This window comes from Vombatus ursinus, unplaced genomic scaffold (genome assembly GCF_900497805.2).
Source record: "Vombatus ursinus unplaced genomic scaffold, bare-nosed wombat genome assembly UNPS02014959.1, whole genome shotgun sequence".
Taxonomy (NCBI): domain Eukaryota; kingdom Metazoa; phylum Chordata; class Mammalia; order Diprotodontia; family Vombatidae; genus Vombatus; species Vombatus ursinus.
In genome coordinates this window covers 1,089,292-1,108,122 of record NW_020954737.1, presented here as the reverse complement: position 1 = coordinate 1,108,122, position 18,831 = coordinate 1,089,292, and the positions used below count along the sequence as shown (strand labels likewise).

The 18,831-nt window shown below is 35.6% G+C and overlaps 1 protein-coding gene across 2 annotated transcripts in view; it reads right to left on the bottom strand.

The window, feature by feature from the left end:
• The window catches only part of STXBP5L (syntaxin binding protein 5 like), a 407,770-nt gene that overhangs the window by 115,625 nt on the left and 273,314 nt on the right, over positions 1–18,831 (bottom strand). For both annotated transcript variants that reach the window (XM_027845316.1, XM_027845317.1), the window contains exons 14-17: positions 17,252–17,292; positions 12,439–12,656; positions 11,297–11,469; positions 1,951–2,076 (exon numbers count right to left, since the gene is read on the bottom strand). In XM_027845316.1, the coding sequence (XP_027701117.1) occupies positions 1,951–2,076; positions 11,297–11,469; positions 12,439–12,656; positions 17,252–17,292 (558 nt within the window). The remainder of the gene's footprint in view (positions 1–1,950; positions 2,077–11,296; positions 11,470–12,438; positions 12,657–17,251; positions 17,293–18,831) is intronic.

The following is an 18,831-nucleotide window of genomic DNA, read 5'->3' as shown; positions in this document are numbered from 1 at the left end:
TCATGACCCCATTTGATGTTTTCTTGGAAAAGATCCTAGAGTGGTTTGCCCTTTCCTCCTCCAGCTCATTTGGGAGGAACTGAGACAAAAAGGGTTAAGTGACTTGCTTAAGGTCACACAGCTAGTTAGCATCTGAGGCCGGATTTGAACTCAGAAGGATGAGTCTTCTTAACTCCAGGCCAAGTACACTATCAACTGTACCACTAGCTATTCCTACATTGTAGCAAATTCACACATTTAAATTTTATCTAATACATTTTATGAAACTTTTTATAAAAGGGAAGTCTGAGAGGAACACAGCTAAAGAATCAGAGGAGAAGGGGACTATAGATGGAGAAAGGAGATAGGAGATTGGAAATTATTCTCAAACTACCCATTACAGTGATATGGGATTATATATCTATATATCTATATATACATATAGATATATATAGAGATATATAATCTATATATACATATAGATATACATATAGATATATAGAGAGATATATATCTCTATATATACATATAGATACATATATAGATATATATATATAGATCTGTAGATATATAATTCTATTTTTGTACACTTGTATGTGTCCTAAGTACTATAAAAACAAAATTCCTCTAAGAAGGAGGGAAGACATCTGTTGTAGTAGTTTACAGATTAATTATCATATATTACATGGCTGTGCAGTTTATTTATAGCCGAGGACAAAGGGTACAAACTGGCCAAAAGATGCATTCAACTTGCAAAACTGAACTTCAGGGCAGAGAAGAAGAAGCTTCTGTGAAAGCCGCTCTTATCAGACTGTGACCCTGCTGAGATTTAAGTCACAGAATGATCCTAGGCTCTAGAGGCCAGCTCAGAGGGCACAACAGTAAAGAAATGCTACAGGTAATTATGCTATGCTTAATAGAGATAGCTCCCAAACCAAAACTGATAGTCACAGATCTGTGGCTCTAGCTATGAGAAAAAGCTGTGAACCACAGGTGTACTCTATAGTACATTCTAAAACAAATAGCTGAAGATTGAAATATTAAGCTAATTCAACTGGTATTGTGTCTGCAAAACATTAGCTAAGGAATTTAACCAATTTTCTTTCAACGAAAAACTGACTTATTTTGGGATATAGCCAGGGTATGCTGGAACTAAGTCTAGGGTCTTCGAGAGCTGATTTATAGTTTTCAGTGTTAACATTTATACCTTGGTAGTCACAGCATTTATACCCAGGAAACAAGCAAACTACAAATCAAGGTTTGACTCACTGTTTTGTTGATTATTTAGACTTAAGAAAGTGATGAAGAAAATGCCAATAACGCAGATTGAGCTTAAAAATGTGTTGTGAGCACATTTTGAAGGGGAAGAAAGCCAATTGTTAAATGTTCACCAGAATACCACTGTAATTATAAGCCTTTAATTATTTTCTCATTGTAGGTATGCTTCATACCTACATGAAGGATTTATTTGAGAGTATGTATTGTTTTTGAGAGTATCCTATTTTTTTTCTCCAGGTGTCATTCACACAATAACTGTGACCTTCTAGGTAACTCATCCCCCTTCTTTCCTTCCTCCTTTCCTCCCTCTTTCCTCCCTCCCTTCCTTCCTTCCTTCCTTTCTTTCTTATTCCCTTCCTTCCTCCCTTCCTCCCTCCCTTCCTTCCTTCCTTTCCTTGGCATAAGGAGCCCTGGTTCTCTACCTATAAGCAGAATACTTTTTCCCCCTCTCTCTACTATCCTCCATGATACCAGCTTCATTACAACAATATCCAAAATGACAAAGTTATCAATGGTTTAGAAACAATCTATAAATGTCAGCTCAGAGGTTGTTTCTGGACCACTAGGCATTCTGTTCTGAATAGGAAGATTAAAAATCCTTCTCTTAATCCAATCTAACCAAACGTTTTAGGGTAGAGCAACTTTCCATTTTTAAGATCTAATAAGGTAAAGCAGAAAGAGTATGTTACTTACATGCCATAGGCAGAGCTTACAGTGAGACTAGTGATCTGTTGTGGAGGTTCACCATCTACCCACACCAACTGAACAACGAGTTCTGCCTGATAACCTGGAGGCATCCGAACAGGTCGTGTCTTAACACTTCAGGAAAGAGTAAGATAAAGAAAAAATATAAGTATTCGAGTAGAACAAAAAGAAACTAGCTCATACTTACTTATTAGGTTTATGTAGAATCATTTTGGGCAGCTAGGTGGCACAGTGGATAGAACACCAGATCTGGAGTCAGGAAGACACATCTTCCTAAATTCAAATCTGGCCTCAGGCACTTATTAGCTATGTGACCCTGGGCAAGACACTTAACCTTGTTTGTCTCAGTTTTCTCATCTGTAAAATGAGCTGGAGAAGGAAATGGCAAAACATTCCAGTATCTTTGCCAAGAAAACCCAACATGGGGTCTCGAGGAGTAGGGCATGACTGAAAATGACTGAATAACAATGAGAATCATTTAAAGGAAAGGCACAAGACACTGTATGTGATCAAATGAGGGTACATCTAGGGCAGCTTACAGAGTCTTCTACTTAAGTTCTCTAAAGGTTTTACATGTTTATTTATATCCTTAAATAAATTGTAACCATCTTGAGATCAGGACAATTCTTTCTATTTCTTTTGTTCACCTAACACCACTTAAAAGAGGAGGGATTAATAAATGTTCATGGAATGAGTAAATAATTTGATTGTAGGAGATGATATGCAATATGTTTGGAATATCTAGAATCTCTCAAGGTAAGCCAGAGTATGACATAATCTAAAATTCAGTTTGACAAACATTTATTATATAGACTAAAGTGCTGGGGATACAAAGACAAAACTCAAATAGACCCTAACCTCAAGGACCTTGTATTCTACTGCGAGAGAACATATTCACAGACAAATGCAAAATATATACACACAGTATTGAGGGTAGGAGGTTACTAACAACTAGAGAAATCAGGGAAAAAACACTTAATCAACAAGCAGTTATATTCCCTTTTGTGTGCCAGTCACTATGCTAGGAGCTAGGTTATAAAAGTAGCTCAGGCCTTTTATAGGGAAGGATGAGGGGGTAGAGGTGTCCTGCTTAATTGAGATTGATTTATTTCTCATCCATTAAGTCATAAGTAAGGTTCCAATCAGTTAGGAAAATTGAAATTTCTAAAGCCAAGTAGAAATTTCAGATACTGGTAGATCCAGAAAAGATATAGGACAGAAGAGAAGGGATATTAGGCAGGAAGAGGAATGGTTAGGGCATAGATAAATTACTGAACAGAAAAAGACTAGGCCAAAAAATAAAAGATTTTCCAGACTAAATTTATTTTAGGCTCCCACTGACTTCTTGTCTACCCCTTCAATAGGCTTTCTATACTCATACCCAAATATTGGACAATTACAACTGGAACTATAATGAGAAGAAGGTGAAAAGAGAGTTAAGGAAAGAAAGGTAGGAGTTAAAATGAGTATTTCTAACATTGAACAAATGGTCAAAACTTCCCAACTAACATATTGTGACACTTTGGAATGCTTAGAAGACAATAGAGATGTGACGAAGGATTGGAGTTATAATTTGAGTAACTATTCAAACAGTTTGCAGCTATAAACTTTGTAGGATGCAAAATGTCCATTTTCAGCCCTACATGGATGAAGAGGAACAAATTAGGTGACAACTACATTTATGTAGAGAGAAAACGGAGATGCTTGTCAGGGACTGTCCTTAATGGTAAAAACAATTTGCTACAATGATCTTGACAATTTTTTCTTCTGGTTTTTCCTTTTGGTCTTTCTATTTTCATTCTTAAATGTCCATGAGATAACTTTGTATACCTGAATATCTTGCCAAACTTTCTTTAAACTGGTTTTACCTTCCATTACTTTTCTTAGCTTTATGAGATGATACTTTTCATTATCATCTACTGTACTCTGTAAGATTTTACAACAGAGTTTATATTCTAACCCAATGTTGCTTTTTTTTGCAGTCATCTCTCTTCATTTGTTGACTAAGGTGTTTTCTCTGTCTTGGTGTTTTTGGTCTCCTTGTTATGGTAGTTAAGATATAAGCCTGATTATGTCATTCTATTACTCAAAAGTCATCACGATTCCTTGATATCACTAGGATAAAATCCAAACTTCTAGCCTTAGCAGTTAAGATTCTACAAACTATGGCTTCAAGCTACCCTTCCCACCTTATTTTCATATTGCTTACCTTCACGCATTACAAATCACTGTTGGCTGTTCTACATTTTAGCCAATTTCCAGTTACCCAACATCTCATATGCTGCCTTTGAATGTATTCCTTTTTCAATCCTATTTCTCTAAATTCTTTTTCCTCAAGGTTTTGCTTATCTGTCAGTTTCTCTATGAAATCTATCTCTAAGGAGTCAGTGGAGGTAAGAGGGGCAGTTGAGGGAACTGTCCTGGAGTAGCTGAAAAGAGAGTCAGCTCTGGAGAGTGAATAGGTTTTCACTTACACCTCTTCTAGAGTCCAGCACAGGCAGCTATGGAATTCTCCCCCTCTCTACCCTCCACCATTAGCAGTGGTACCTCAAAGTAGAGCAACTCAACCTAGTGCATGCGATGTCCAAAAGAAGAAGGCCAGTAGAATTCAGCTAAAAAATAATCCCATTAAAGAAGCTGTGCCCAGGGAGAACAGCATGGAGATGCCACAAGAAGAGAGAGGGCATCAGAGCCCTGCAATGCTGAAGGTTTGTGTTTATTTGGCCATGGGTGGTCCCATTCTTCCCATCAATATGTATGCATTGTTGGGAGAATGTTCTCCAGGCTTCTGGGGGGAATATTTTATTATTACTATCCATACTCTGCCATCTCAGAAAATGCCTTAGCTTTGAGCTAATTGTATTCTCTGGCTGACTATTGAAGGTAAATGCATTGGTGGGGACAAGTGAGCTAAAATTTTAGGAGTGTGAACCCATAAACTATGTCAAGCTTGGGAAAGCAATCCCCCAGGGGACCCAATCTGCCAATGCTGAATTGGGGGTGGTAGCTGCGAAGGGGAGCTACCTTTTTATGTTTATGTTACTGTTAAGTAGATCATGGAAATGCTACAGATATAGTCTGTCTAGATTTGAACAAAGGACTTGATAAAATATGAGATGCTATTCTTGTAAAAAGATGGAGAGATGTGAGATAGGTGAAAGTACAGTTAGACAAATTTGAACTTGATTAAATGACTGAACTCAAACAACAGCCACTAATATATTCAATGTCAACTTGGTAAGCAGTCTCCACTGAAATACTCCAGGGATCTATGTTTGGCTCAATGCTGTTTAACATCTTTATCAATACCTTGTATAAAAGCATACAATGTATGCCTCTCAGATTTGCAGATGAGAAGATAAGGATTGGAGGAATAGCTAAAAAACTGGAACACAAAATCATAACCCCAAAAGATCTTGACATATTAGGATAGGGGTTAGCAAATTATGGTCCATGGGCCAAATCTGGCTCACTGCTTGTTTTTGTATGACTGGCAGGCTGCACAAAAAACAGATTATAGGCTGAATTTGGCCCACTGGATGTAGTTTGCTGACCCCTGGGTTAGAAAACTGTGCCAAATTTAGTTAAGATGCAATTCAATAGAGATAAATGTAAAATCTTACACTTAAGTTCAAAAACTTGACAAAGATTGATTTGGGACATGATAGATCAAAGAGGAAAAAAAGACAAAATAATAAGAATGTCTAAAAAGATTTTGGGGGATTTAGTGGGCTTCAAGCTCAATTTGAGTTGACAGGATGATTTAGACATCAAAAAGTCAATTTTATCTGTACTTGCATCAAAATATACATAGCTTTCAGGAATGTGGAAGAGACAGTCCCTTTGTTCTCTGCTTTGATCATGTGTTCAGTTCTGAAGGCCAAAGTTTATAAAAGATATTGACAACCTGGAGAGTATTTGGAAGGATGTTAGTAGGATGGTGAAGGACCTTAAGTACGTGCTTCATGCGGATCAGTTGATGAAAATGGAGATTTTTAGCCTGGAGAAGGCTTAGGGAAGGAAATATGATAGTCACCTTCAAATATTTAAAGATATGTGAAAAGAATGATTATATTTCTTCTGTTAGCTCCCAGATGGCAGAACTGGAAGCAATGAGTGGAAATTATAGAGTCATATCTAAGTGTGATATTAAGAAAAACTTCACAATAATTGGAACTATTCAGAAGTGGAATGGGCTCTCTTAAGACTATTGAGTTCCACCTCACTGGAGGTCTTCAAGTAAGGGATGGATGAGTACTTGTTAGCTCTTTTGTAGGAAGAATTACTTTAGGGCATGGGTTAGAATTGATGCCTGATGGACTCCCTTCCAACTCCAAAATTCTGTGAATTCAATTCTACTGGGACTATAGATTGGCACAAGCCTTTTGGAGAAAAATTTGGCAATATACAAGTCATAGGATAGACTGAACCTTTTGAATTCTTTTAATAAGATTTTATCCTAAATATCTAATAAAAGGGGGAATTGGTCTTATTTTACAAAAATTTTCCTAACTATCTATCTATATATATTTATTTGTAATATGAAAAAGTAGGAAACACCACATGTCCAATGATTGGGGAAATGCTGAATAAATTGTGTTGTTTTAATGTAATAAAATAATATGGTATCATAAAAATGATGAATATTAATCCAAGACAAGATAGAAACACTAACAAAAAATTACAGCCAAGTCAATAGCATCAGAACTATAGGCATATTGACTACAACTGAACATGAAAAAAGACTAAAGCCATGATGACAGACATGGACAAAGACAGACTGTGTTAGTTATCTGTTCTTTTCTTTGGTTTGACTCTGTTAAATGCTAAGTCTTCTTTATTTTATTTATCTGGTTATTTGCCTTTGTTGGTAGTTAACTTTATAATTCAAAATGAAAATACTTCTATATTTAGGGACTGATTTTCAATGACTTTACCATCCCTTTCACTCTCATCAACTGCCTTCTTGGCTTGTTCTAGCTTCTGCAAGGCAATAGGTAGCCAGCTGCTCCTGAACCCAGTCTAGCTGCCCAATCAGTTGCATCCAACTGTGCAAGGAAGTTGCCCTCAGCCAAAGCATGGTCCCCTTTCCACCTTCCCCCTCCCACTGGAGAGCTCAGCCTACTCCTCAGTGTCCCTGCCCTCTGTTGCTGAACACAATTTTGTTTTTCACTGTCTCAATGGTGGTAATGTTGGCCATGGTGCCCACTCCTTTCTGTGCTCTGGCTGTTGTTGTAGTCTCTCCAACTCTATACATTTTTTAAAGTCAAGTCAAGTCAATAAGCATTTATTAAGTGCCTACTATGTGCCAGGCATTGTGTTAAATGCTGGGAATACAAAGGAAGACAAAATCAGTCGCTGCCCTCAAGGAACTCACAATGTATTTGAGATAGGTGTGTCACTTCGGTGTTGTCCCAACCTATAATTCCCCTCATTACCTCGCACTTTTTTCTCCCTCATTTTTCATCTTGAGGCTCCAAATGAATTTTTCCTCCCCTTATTTTCTCTCTTAAGACCATGTGAAGCATCTGAATATTAACAAAACAATACTATTACTGTTTTAAATTCCCCTATTGGTGATTGCTTTGAGATAGTCAATAGTCATTCAGTTATAAAATATTGATCATATATCTGGGTAAGTTGCTTCTGGGGTTCACTTTTGATGTTGTCCCATGAATTCCCTGAATTTTCAATCTCTTTTTCTTTCTCTTTCCTAAAATCTTTGAGAAATTTTCCTAAAGAATTTCCTGAAATAAAGTATGACAGATTCCTTCCTTACCAACAACTTTCAGAAAGCCTTTTAATTCTTAAATTTTATTTCCTTGTTCTGTATTTCATATTTGTCACCTTAGATGACATTAAATTCAAGCAATTTTACAATTAAGTCATTTTCTGGGTTCTTTTTTTGAATTCCCCTATTGTGTGTGGCATTATGTACTTCTGCAAATGAATGCTATTATTCACTGAGTAGACTATATTTTCCATTGACTTTTTTAAACTATTGAGTTTCATCATCATTTTTTCCTGAAATATCCTATTTACATTTAATTCCTTCTTTATTTCACTATGATTTTGTTAATTTCAATTTTTCCTTTAACTCCTTCATTGTGTTAATCATTCATTTTAGTGTATTCTGAAAAACTGATGTTCTGGTGTTTTTGCTTCGTTTTTAAAAATCTATTTTTTTCATTACGTTAGATTTTTTTGTTTTCTCATTTCTTTTAGTGAATTTTTTTAAAAAAATTTCTTTTGAGAGTTTATGGTAGTTTTGCTTTTGGGGGTTTTGCTACTGCTATTTTTGAGGGGGATGTTAAAAAGACAGGCTTCCCTAGATCATTTCTTTTTTTTCTGCCAGAGGGCAGGGCCTCAGGTTGTAGTAGTGCCTCCTACAAATGTCATAAATACAGACATTTTGACTTACAGACACCTGACTAAAATGATTCAGACATATGGCTGACTGAACCGACATGGGAAAAGCTTCCCTCGAGGCCCCATGAGAATGAGGAGAGTTCTCTGAGCCACTAAGTTTCCTTCTTGATAAATGTGGCTTAAAATGTGTACATTAGGTTACAAGTGTATAGACTAGGATCTTATTGATAGGAATCCTATCTTGGAGTGGTGGTGGAAAAGGAGTGGAGAAGGGTTAGTAAGTGGCCATTAAGTCTATCTATCATCTCCTCAGTCACCACAAAAGCACCCACTTTCCTCAGATTTTGCTAATTTCTAGTCCCTTCCCTCTCCCTCATCAGATGTCTTTTAGTCCTTCAGCCTCTTTAATCTTAGTCCTTTCAATCCTTTTCTTCACCCTCCTCATAGCAGCTGTTCAAAGGAAGAAGATATGTTTCATGTGCCTATGTATTCCTTTCTCACTGAGCATACCAGAATACATTCCTCCCCACTACCACACACACAAAAACTAAAATAAAATTAATGGTAGGTTCCCAGGCGAACCCACAAAAGGACACACACATATCACCCTTGTAGCTGAACTCTTCTACTGATGTCGTATTCAAATGCTACATCATGGCATGGAGGTTACCCTACATTTCTGAAAGTTATGCCAAAGGAGCTTAAACTCTAACATATCCTAAGTGCTGAACCAATGAAAAAAAAAAAAACTACTGTCCATGGTGCTATGTTCAGAGACCCTCATCACCAGAAGTTTGGCTGCTGTACAATTTATTTATTTTTGTCATTATTCATGAAAACTTCTACTGAGGAATGGAGGCGGGGCAGGGAGAGAACTTGTGCTCTTCCATACTACCTTATGCTCCTCAGACTATACTTGATGTATTTTATTCAGTTCCTGGATTTTACACACACACACACACGCACGCACGCACGCACACACATACACACACCCCAAACTTTTTGCCTCTGCCTAGCAAACTTTCCAAGAACAAAAAAATTTAAAAAGAAAAAAAGTTCAGAAAAACCAACTAGTATGTTGACCATATCTGACAATATATGTAGCATTTCACATCCACAGTCCTTCTTTTACCCACCCTCACCCCCCAAATCACTCTGACTAAGGGAAGGAATTGCATTTTTTTCAGTCCAGGTTATGATTACATAGAATTAGCTTCAATTTATTGTTCTTTCTTTTTACATTATTGTAGGCACTATATATGCTGCTTTCTTGGTTCTGCTTATTTTACTGTGAATCAGTTCATAAATCTTCCCATGTTTCTCTGAATTTTCATATTTGTTGTTTCTTATGGTACAATAATATTCCATTACATTCATGAACCACAGTGTTGAGTCATTCTCCAATTGCTGGGCGCCGGGTCTCACAATTCTGTGGTCCAGTGGGCAGCCAGCCATGGTCAGTGACTGAAAGTTATGAACAGAGATATTTCAGCTCAACTCAAACAATTTTCTAACTAAATTGTTTCCCAAATTGAAATGAGCTGTCTTACGAGTTTTGTCGCTGGAAGAATTCAATTTGCCATGGTTGTTGAAAAGGGGTCCCTTGATTTGGTGAAAGGTTGGACTTGATGGCTTCAAAAGTCCCTTCAAACATTAAAATTCTTTAATTCTCATAATTTGCACAGGTGTAATATTGATAGGTGTAGTAGTGCTTAGTACAGGGCCTGGAACACAGTAAGTACTTCATAAATGCTGGGTGACTAATGATAAATGGTGTTTCCAAGAAATGTCTCTAATATGATAGTTACTTCCTTCTTTTTCTTCATGTTATTATTTAAATGGAAATCAATTAAGTGAAGCAAAATAATTCAAAGTAGAAAGATGTATCAGTTAAATAGGTATGTAAAAACAAAGGATTGTGAGATTTAGATAATATGTTTAATATATTACCACAATGAGAATTTTAATTCTCTTCATTAGCTGAAACTCTGTGAATATTTATGTTTTTGTATTATCTATATTGTCTTGCAATGTGATAATAGAGTGTGAACAACTTCTCCTACAGAATTTTCTTGTAGATTCTCTACCTGTAATGCCTCTCTGCCTAAAAAATTATTCTGTATTTAAAGAAGAGGGTTGAGAAGATGATGGTGGTGTCAGAGACAAGAATTAAAGAGAATGTGATATTAAAATCAGTTCCTGAGAAACACCTCTATATATCTATGAGTAAATTTTAATTGAGAAGTAGAAGACCGAGTTGCTTCTCCAGAAGGGGTTCAGAACAGTTTCCTATTCTACCATATTTTTCCCTTTGCTCTCCTTTACGATAATGCAGAAATGCGTAGTTCAACTGTAAAGTAATAGCATTTTACGTTAATTGTTGTTGTTGTTGGTAGTTTCAATCATGTCTGACTCTTCATGACCCCATTTGGGGTTTTCTTGGCAAAGATGCTGGAGTGGCTTGCCATTTCCTTCTCCAGCTCATTTGACAGATGAGGAAACTGAGGCAAACAGGGTTAATTGACTTGCCCAGGGACACACAGTAAGTGTCTGAATTTGTATAGTACTTTTCAAAAGTTAAAGTGCTATGTAAGTGTTAACTATTATTATTATTTCTCCAGATTTAATGATTTTTACATTTAATGATTTTACATTTTACATCTTTTTTGAACAAATTCAATACTTACTGAACAACACTAATAACAAAATGCTACTGTCTTGATATCTTAACATCACAAACATCAGTGGATTAAAACTCAGGAAGATGAGTCTTTCTGACTTCAGGCCCAGAGCTCTATCCACTGAACCACTTAGCTCCTAGCTGCTGAATTACTTTCATGCCTTATTATCATGAAGTATAATAACTATAATGTAGCATAATATACAGTGTGTTTATTGCCCAATCTCAAAGGATTTTGTTAGAAATACTAATATCATATTTTAAAACTTCGAAAGAGAGTGTTACCTGAGGCAAGGGATACTGTCTTTTGTCACTCCTTCACTTGCTACAGTACTGGTACTCCCCGAAAGACTCTTCGAAGAAGGGAGCTGGGAAGAGGGATCTGGAAACGGAGGAATTGTTTCTGGTTCAGGAGTAATGATATCTTCAACATCATATTGAAGTCGAACCTCTAATGACTTAAGTAAATAAACACATGTTATAATTTAATAAAAAATATTATTTTAAAACATTTTAATTCAGTTATATTTCATATTATTGGTAACAAATCCTATATTTAGTAGAATATATTCATGATTCAGCATTTGGGAACTCAATAAGTAATTCATCTGAGTAATAACCCAAATCAAGTATACAGCTTATCAAATGAATTATTTCAATCTATCAATAATTAAAAATTAAGTGCTTTTTCCTTCTATAAAATTTTGTTTGCATGTTTGTTCCACAAACTTAACAGTTTAGAACACTTTCAAAAGTAGCATGTAAATTGCCATTTTTAGGACATGATTTGTGGAAAATGGAAACTTGCTATTAGAGTAATTGCCATCAAAATATTTAAATTACAACTATTTCATTCAGTAATCCTTAAGTAGGATATAGTGAGCTTTTCTTCATGATCTTAGGTCACACTGATCTGATGTGATAAGCAGAGAATATATGTTAATTTTGCACATAAGAAACTGAGGCCCAAAGAGGTTATGACTTGTTCTCAGTTATTAGTAGTTACATAGCTGGCATTTGATTCTAGGAAACCCTGAGTTCATAACTAGCCTCAGACTCTTGCTAGTTCTATAACACTAGACCAGTCACTTAATGGCTGTCTACTTCAGCTTCTTCAGCTATAAAATGGGATAATAGCACCTACCTTCCTAAGTATTTGTGAGGATAAAATGAAATAATATTTGCATAGTGCTTTTCAAAAGTTAAAGTGCTATAGAAGTGTTAACTATCACTATTATTACTCCAGATTTAATGATTTTTACATCTTTTTTGAACAAATTCAACACTTACTGAACAAAACTAATAATAAAATACGACTATCTTGATATCTTAAAATCACACTGAACACCAGCTTGATATATGATAGTCTATTGCATTTGGTTTCTTTAACTGTTGTGACTGTAAAAGTCCCATTCTTAATGACTTACCACTATTTCAGTAGTAATTTCATGCCTGCTGAATTTGTAAACAATGACATATGCAGAGACTCCAGCTACACAGAATATTCTGCTTTCAGGACACCAGTAAATCATCTGGACGGCATAAGGGTCCTCCTCAACAATTTCAGATGTTTGTTTTCCATCTCCTATCTTCTGTTTTTCAAATACTTTTGATGTTTTAAACTTGTACAGCATCTGTAGAGTTACTGTAAAATATTATAGTATAGCTTAAAACCTGTATTTAAGATAGCCACTTTCAACATGCTTAAAAAAACAAACTATTTTAATAGCCTTTATCATCATTCTGTAAATGTTCCATGGCATATGAGCTAGTGCAAATTACCCTCCATGATTTTATATCAGTACAATTCAGTTGAAAATACTTTGATTCTGTCCTTTGGAAGGAACACTATCTTTTCTTTTCTTCTTCTTCTTTTTTTTTTGGTTAAGCAATGGGGTTAAGAGACTGGCCCAGGGTCACACAGCTAGTAAGTGTTATGTGTCTGAGGCTGGATTTGAACTCAGGTCCTCCTGAATTCAGGGCCGGTGCTCTATCCACTGCGCCATCTAGCTGCCCTTGGAAGGAACACTATCAATGCAGAACTTGGGCATAATGGAAAAGCATTGATGGTTAATTCTTTCTCTTACCCTACTCTTTAGTTTCTGGCTTAAGGAGAATATTAAAGGACATATCGTCAAGCTATCCCTTAGAAGACACCAGCTTCCTCATCAATTTTTCTGTAACATTAAGGGCCACACAGAGTAATGTAGTTTAACAACAATCTCACTTAGCTAGAGAATTTTGGTGACCATAAGGCAGGCCCAGAGCACCTGGCAGCCATTGAGGGACAGTGAGCTGTAGTTTGATAGAAAGGGCACAGGACTATGAATCAGAAGACCCATATTCAAATGCTGGCTTTACCACTTACCAACTATGTGACCTTGCGTAGGTCACTGAATTCATCTGCTCTAAACCTGCTCTTTCTTCCCATTCTGCCCCTTTTCTGAAACCTCCAACAATATTTGGCTACAGCTATCTATGTTTTATGAAAGCTCCCTAACAAGCATCTCATGCTTGTTACATCACAGGAAGGAAACCAGTTAAATACAATTGAGCAAGCCCCTGTCTCTCCCCTATAAAACACATGGCATTCTCCAAGAATAATCAAAAGACCCCACTAGCTATAAGGTATCTCTCTTTTAATTGGATTCTTGTACTAGATCTCCCTCATGACAATGGCAAGCACCTTTGGTAAGCATATATTTCACTGTTTTTTCATCCTTTGATAATAATAATGATCAAAGGGTGCCTGAACAAAGTTATCTCTCTTTTAAAGATATCTGGTATAGTTTTGATATATTTATGGGCTATACATCTTGCTGTAGAAAAGTTCCTTTACAATGATATTTTGCTTTAACAAATCAAATGCTTTAAAAAAAATATTTAACAAACCATAAGCACAGTGGAATCTTATATTCTTTACACATTTCAGACAACTATGTGATTGTAAAGAGGCAGTCTACTATGAAATATTCATTTTAGGAGTCTGCCTGGTCTATTCAAATACTGCAAAGTAAGGATACCCTCAATGAATATATAAATAATACTTTAAAAATTGTATAGATGAGAAAGTAGGCACGTAATTCAGTCAGTATTGAAATTCTTTTGTTCTATATTTTTTGTAATGATGAGATTTGATACTTTTTCCATACATTTGATGTCATAATTTTTCTAATAAGTCCTGAAAAATGATCCCTTACTGGCCTCCACATTTCACTTTTTTTGCATGGTATTATTTGGCACTTGCCATGTCTACTACCTTCCAATTCTTTTTCTCCAAAAAAAGCATTCATGATATGCAGGTATGAGATTTCTGTGTGTTCTACAAATCTCTGGCCTCTCTCATTCCTTATACCTGAAACATACCTACAAATATATATATTTGACATTCTAGCCCAGTCTCAATTTTTCTTGGACATCACCAAATATAATTATATTTTGATTTAATTTTGATTTTCTCATAAAAGAAACTGAATTTCTACCACCACATGCTTGGCAATAAATCTTGATATATAAGATTCAGTTCTTCCCATTGTGATCTTTTGACAATACTTAGCAAGAGCACTGCAATATGAGACAGTCAAGAATCCCAATGATAGGTTATTTTTTTGGACCCCTACTAAAAACACCTCTACTCCTTTATTTGCTTCTTCAGAGAGACCCTGTAAGGCCATCCTTCCATAGCTTCAACTTCTTTTGGTCTTCTGGTTTCATTTATAGTATCAAGATTGAAATAATTTATCTTTTTTTCCACTTGGGGGAAGTGGATGGGGAAAGAGGCAAGCTAATAACAGTGTTGCAAAAAACTAAGATAAGGAAGAAAAGAGGGTCACCCAGTCTGCATGGTGGTGAAACTTTCTCCAGTTCTGATCAAGATTCCACAAATAGGAGTAGAAGCAGCAGATGGTAGGAGTAATCCAGGGCTGAACTTTGTCAAGAGATGAATGGCAAATAGAACAAGGAGGTAAGGAATTCAAAAGGAGAGGATGGTATAGGCTTGAAATGCCTGATTATTGGTTCAAGATTGGAAAGGAATTATAGAGAAGTCAGAAAAGAGTTGATGGCATAAAAGAGGTACAGAGAGATAGAAGGACTGGGGATTTTGATGAGGGAAAAGAATACGTTTAGGAGGGATGAGGTATATGGAGACGTGGCATGGCTAGGTATTACATCAGGTAGAGGAGTATCAGATTTTCTAAAGAAGGAAGAGGACTCCTGGGTTAAGTGTGAGCTCCACTGTGGGACCATTCTTATGTGTGTGAAAGAGATTTAAGGAGTCTGAGGAATTGGGGGATTATTGAGTTTGAGGGAACATCAGTGAATACAGTGAATACATCTAGTATGAGGGCAGGAGATAAGGGGGAGGAGAATATGTCAAGTCACATGATGAATTCCTTAAGAAAGGAGGGAATGACTTCAGGTTTGATATGCTATAGTCACCAGTATTTGTACTGAGTGGAAAATCTCAATGGAGTGGATTTAAAATGAAAAGAGGTGAGTGATGGGGGTAATGAGAGAGTACTAAAGTGACTAGAGGGAGCAAGGAGTACTTGGCCTCCCTCTCCAGGACCATTTGTCTATGGCTTTTAGAGAAGGTATGTAATGTCAGAGAAGGGTGTGATGGAGTTAGCTCCTATCAGCTCAGGTGAAGACTTAAATTTTCTGCAAGAACATTCATACCTCAGAAGCCAGCAAATGCTACAAATAATGGCTTGATTCATTGTTTTGTCAATTGCCTAGACTTGAGAGTGATGAAAAAAATGTTAATAATGTAGATTAAACTTAAAAATGCATTATTGCCAGTTGCTAAACATTTCTATAGGACATCTACTCTACACTTAATATGTAAAAATGAAGTACTCCTTCCAATTTCCATATACCTGCCAATACCCATTCTTCCTGGTTCAACAAGCTTGAAACTGTGGAATTATTATTAACTCCTTTGATTCCTACATTCAATCCATCACCAAGTCCTATCAATTCTTTATCTGAAGAATCTCTTAGACCCATCTTTTCTACTCCATGTGGAAAGTCATCAACCTACTACTCAGGCTTTTACAACTGTAGCAGCCATTTAATGTTTTTAGTCTGATCTAATTAATCTTAAACATAGCAGCTAAAGTAGAATTCCTCAAAAGTAATTTTCTTGTTGCTCCCTTATTCAAGAATGTACAATGGAGCCATACTACTTGTTACATCAAATTCAAACACCTTTACTTGATTGTCAAAAGTTTTCTAGCAGCTGCTCCAATCTCCTTTATCCAATCACAGTGTCAATGTAATTTCTTCTTGAAACTATGACAACCCACAACTTGCTCCTTTATTTTCATTCCTTTGAAGATGCCACTTGTAGGTGCTGATCAATTTCACAAACATCTTGAAAGTGGTCAATTCATTATGATTAGAAGCATACCACTACGACCTCCTAATTATTACATATTCACAAAACTTGTGTCTATCTAGCAGTTGTAGAGGGTGGAAATATTACTTAAACAGGTTGCTATTCTAATCACATGGGTTCCCATGAAAAAAGTTTAAAAAAGGTTTTAAAAGTTAAGTATAAGAACATAAGGAAAATTTCTGAGGGCTAGATGAAGAGTCAATAAAGAAATGTGTTTCAAAAGAAGTAGAAAAGTTGGGAGTCCGAGAAACAAAAATGTGCCCTATGAAATAGTCAGGTAGCAAAGGGATAAAAGGTGGAATGAGAGACATGCATAAACACGACTAATGAAAATGAAGTTAAACTAGAAATTATTCATCACAAAGTTGTTGCTCTGCATTAACAGAGAAAATTTCCTTCTTGAGAGCTCCTTATACCAATAAACTCATGGATCTGATTAAAAAAAATCCCTATTGCTTTGCAGGGTGTACAATGTCTTATGCATAGTACATACTTAGTAAAAGTTTGTTGAAGTTGAATGCAATAAATATCTCTTGATTACAATTTGTTTGCTGATTTAGTTCAATTTATTTGGAAGAAGAGAAAACTGTAAAAAAAATTGCTTTTTAAAGCTTGGATAGAAATGAGGAAGGAGGTAGAGATAAGATGACAATTCAGTATGCCCTTTGCACATAAATATGAAAATACATGGCACTTTCAAAAACATTAAGTTAAATCATTTCCCATAATGTATTCAATCCTAGAAACTGTAGCAAAAATCCATGCAATGGGAGGTTAAATTGCACATAAAAATGCTATTACGTAATTTTTGTGCTATAAAAAAGAAGCTTAAAACTTACTTGCAGAAGCATCCCAAAACTTTATTGATCCATCTGCATGACTAGAGAGAAAAATTAAACATCAATTAAAACATGATCAAATTAAAATACCTAATCATTGTTGAAAATCCAAAAATCTGAGTTATTATTGGTCAGATCCTGTTATAGAAATACCATTATAATGAAAAACTCTTTAGAGAAAAAAAAATCCAAACTCCAAATTATAACCCGCTTCTTTTCTTTATTTTATTTGTAAAATTAAATTATATTTTTCCAGTAAATCAAAATTTACCTTCTCTACCTCCCACCTTTTCCTTTTCCTTGTTGAGAAATAAAGAAAAGCAAAATCTCTGTTACAAACATACATAGCTAAGCAGAACAAATTATCATTTTGGCCATGTCCAAAAAAAAATTGTCTCTATCAGTACTCTGAGCCCATCATCTCTGTCAAGAGGTGGGGTGCATGCTTTCTAATGAGTCTTCTAGGATCATGGTTGGTCACTATGTTGATCAGAGTTGCTACATCTTTTTTGGGGGGTCCAATCAGGGTTAAGTGACTTGCTCAGGGTCACACACCTAGTGAGTGTCTGAGGCTGGATTTGAACTCAAGTCCTCCTGACTCTAGGGCCGGTGCTCTATCCAGTGCACCACCTACATACCCCTAGAGTTCCTATATCTTTTAAAGTTCTTTGTATTTCTAATGTTGTTGTTATTATACAAATTGTCCACGTTCTCCATTGGCCATTCATTCATACAAGTCTTCTCAAGAGCCCACTTATTTTCTAGTTTTTTTTGCTATAAATTTAAAATAAACTTATAACCATCAACAAAAGTAAACAATCAAATGAATATAGGAAAAAGGAACAAAATCCTACCATATACCCTTTGACTTCAACAAGGTAAAACCAAACAAATTAATAAATCTAAAAAATATTCTTTTTTAGCATTCCCTTTCAGCCTGCCTGAAGTTCATCCATTCCTGATATCCTACTTATTTCAAACTATACTATACACTTTAATAGATACAAAGAATTAGTGAAGTTCCTTAAGTTTACTGTAGGAAAATTTTCATCAACTGCAATGGGCTTTGATCCATAGTAAGGACCAATACATAGATACGTTCCTTTATCTTAGAGTAAAAGAAATGTCTTATCACATGATTAATGTTCAATTGTTACCATTTATTGAAATAAATGGCTAAGTGATCAGTGAAAATGATATGATACAATAATAGTATTCTAGCACTTTTTTCAAAATTGTCTCGATGTTTGGTATTAAATACATCAAGTGAACTGATGCAAACTTTTGATCATTATAATACTTAAATATAATAACTGGAATAAACTGAAGACTCAATTTACAAAAAAGATTTTCATGTTATTTGAAATGTTAATTGACTACTTATATAAGGAGAGGAAACTATATACATTCTAAGACTTTTGGGACACCCTATATAGGCCATATCTACGTACTACCAAATGATCCAAAATGTAATTCATTGAATCAATCATTGGACTTTGTCATGTCATGAAACAAAACCAGTTCAACTAAAACAAAAAAGTGTGTAATACTAGGTACAAGGTCACATGGTTTTTTCTTAC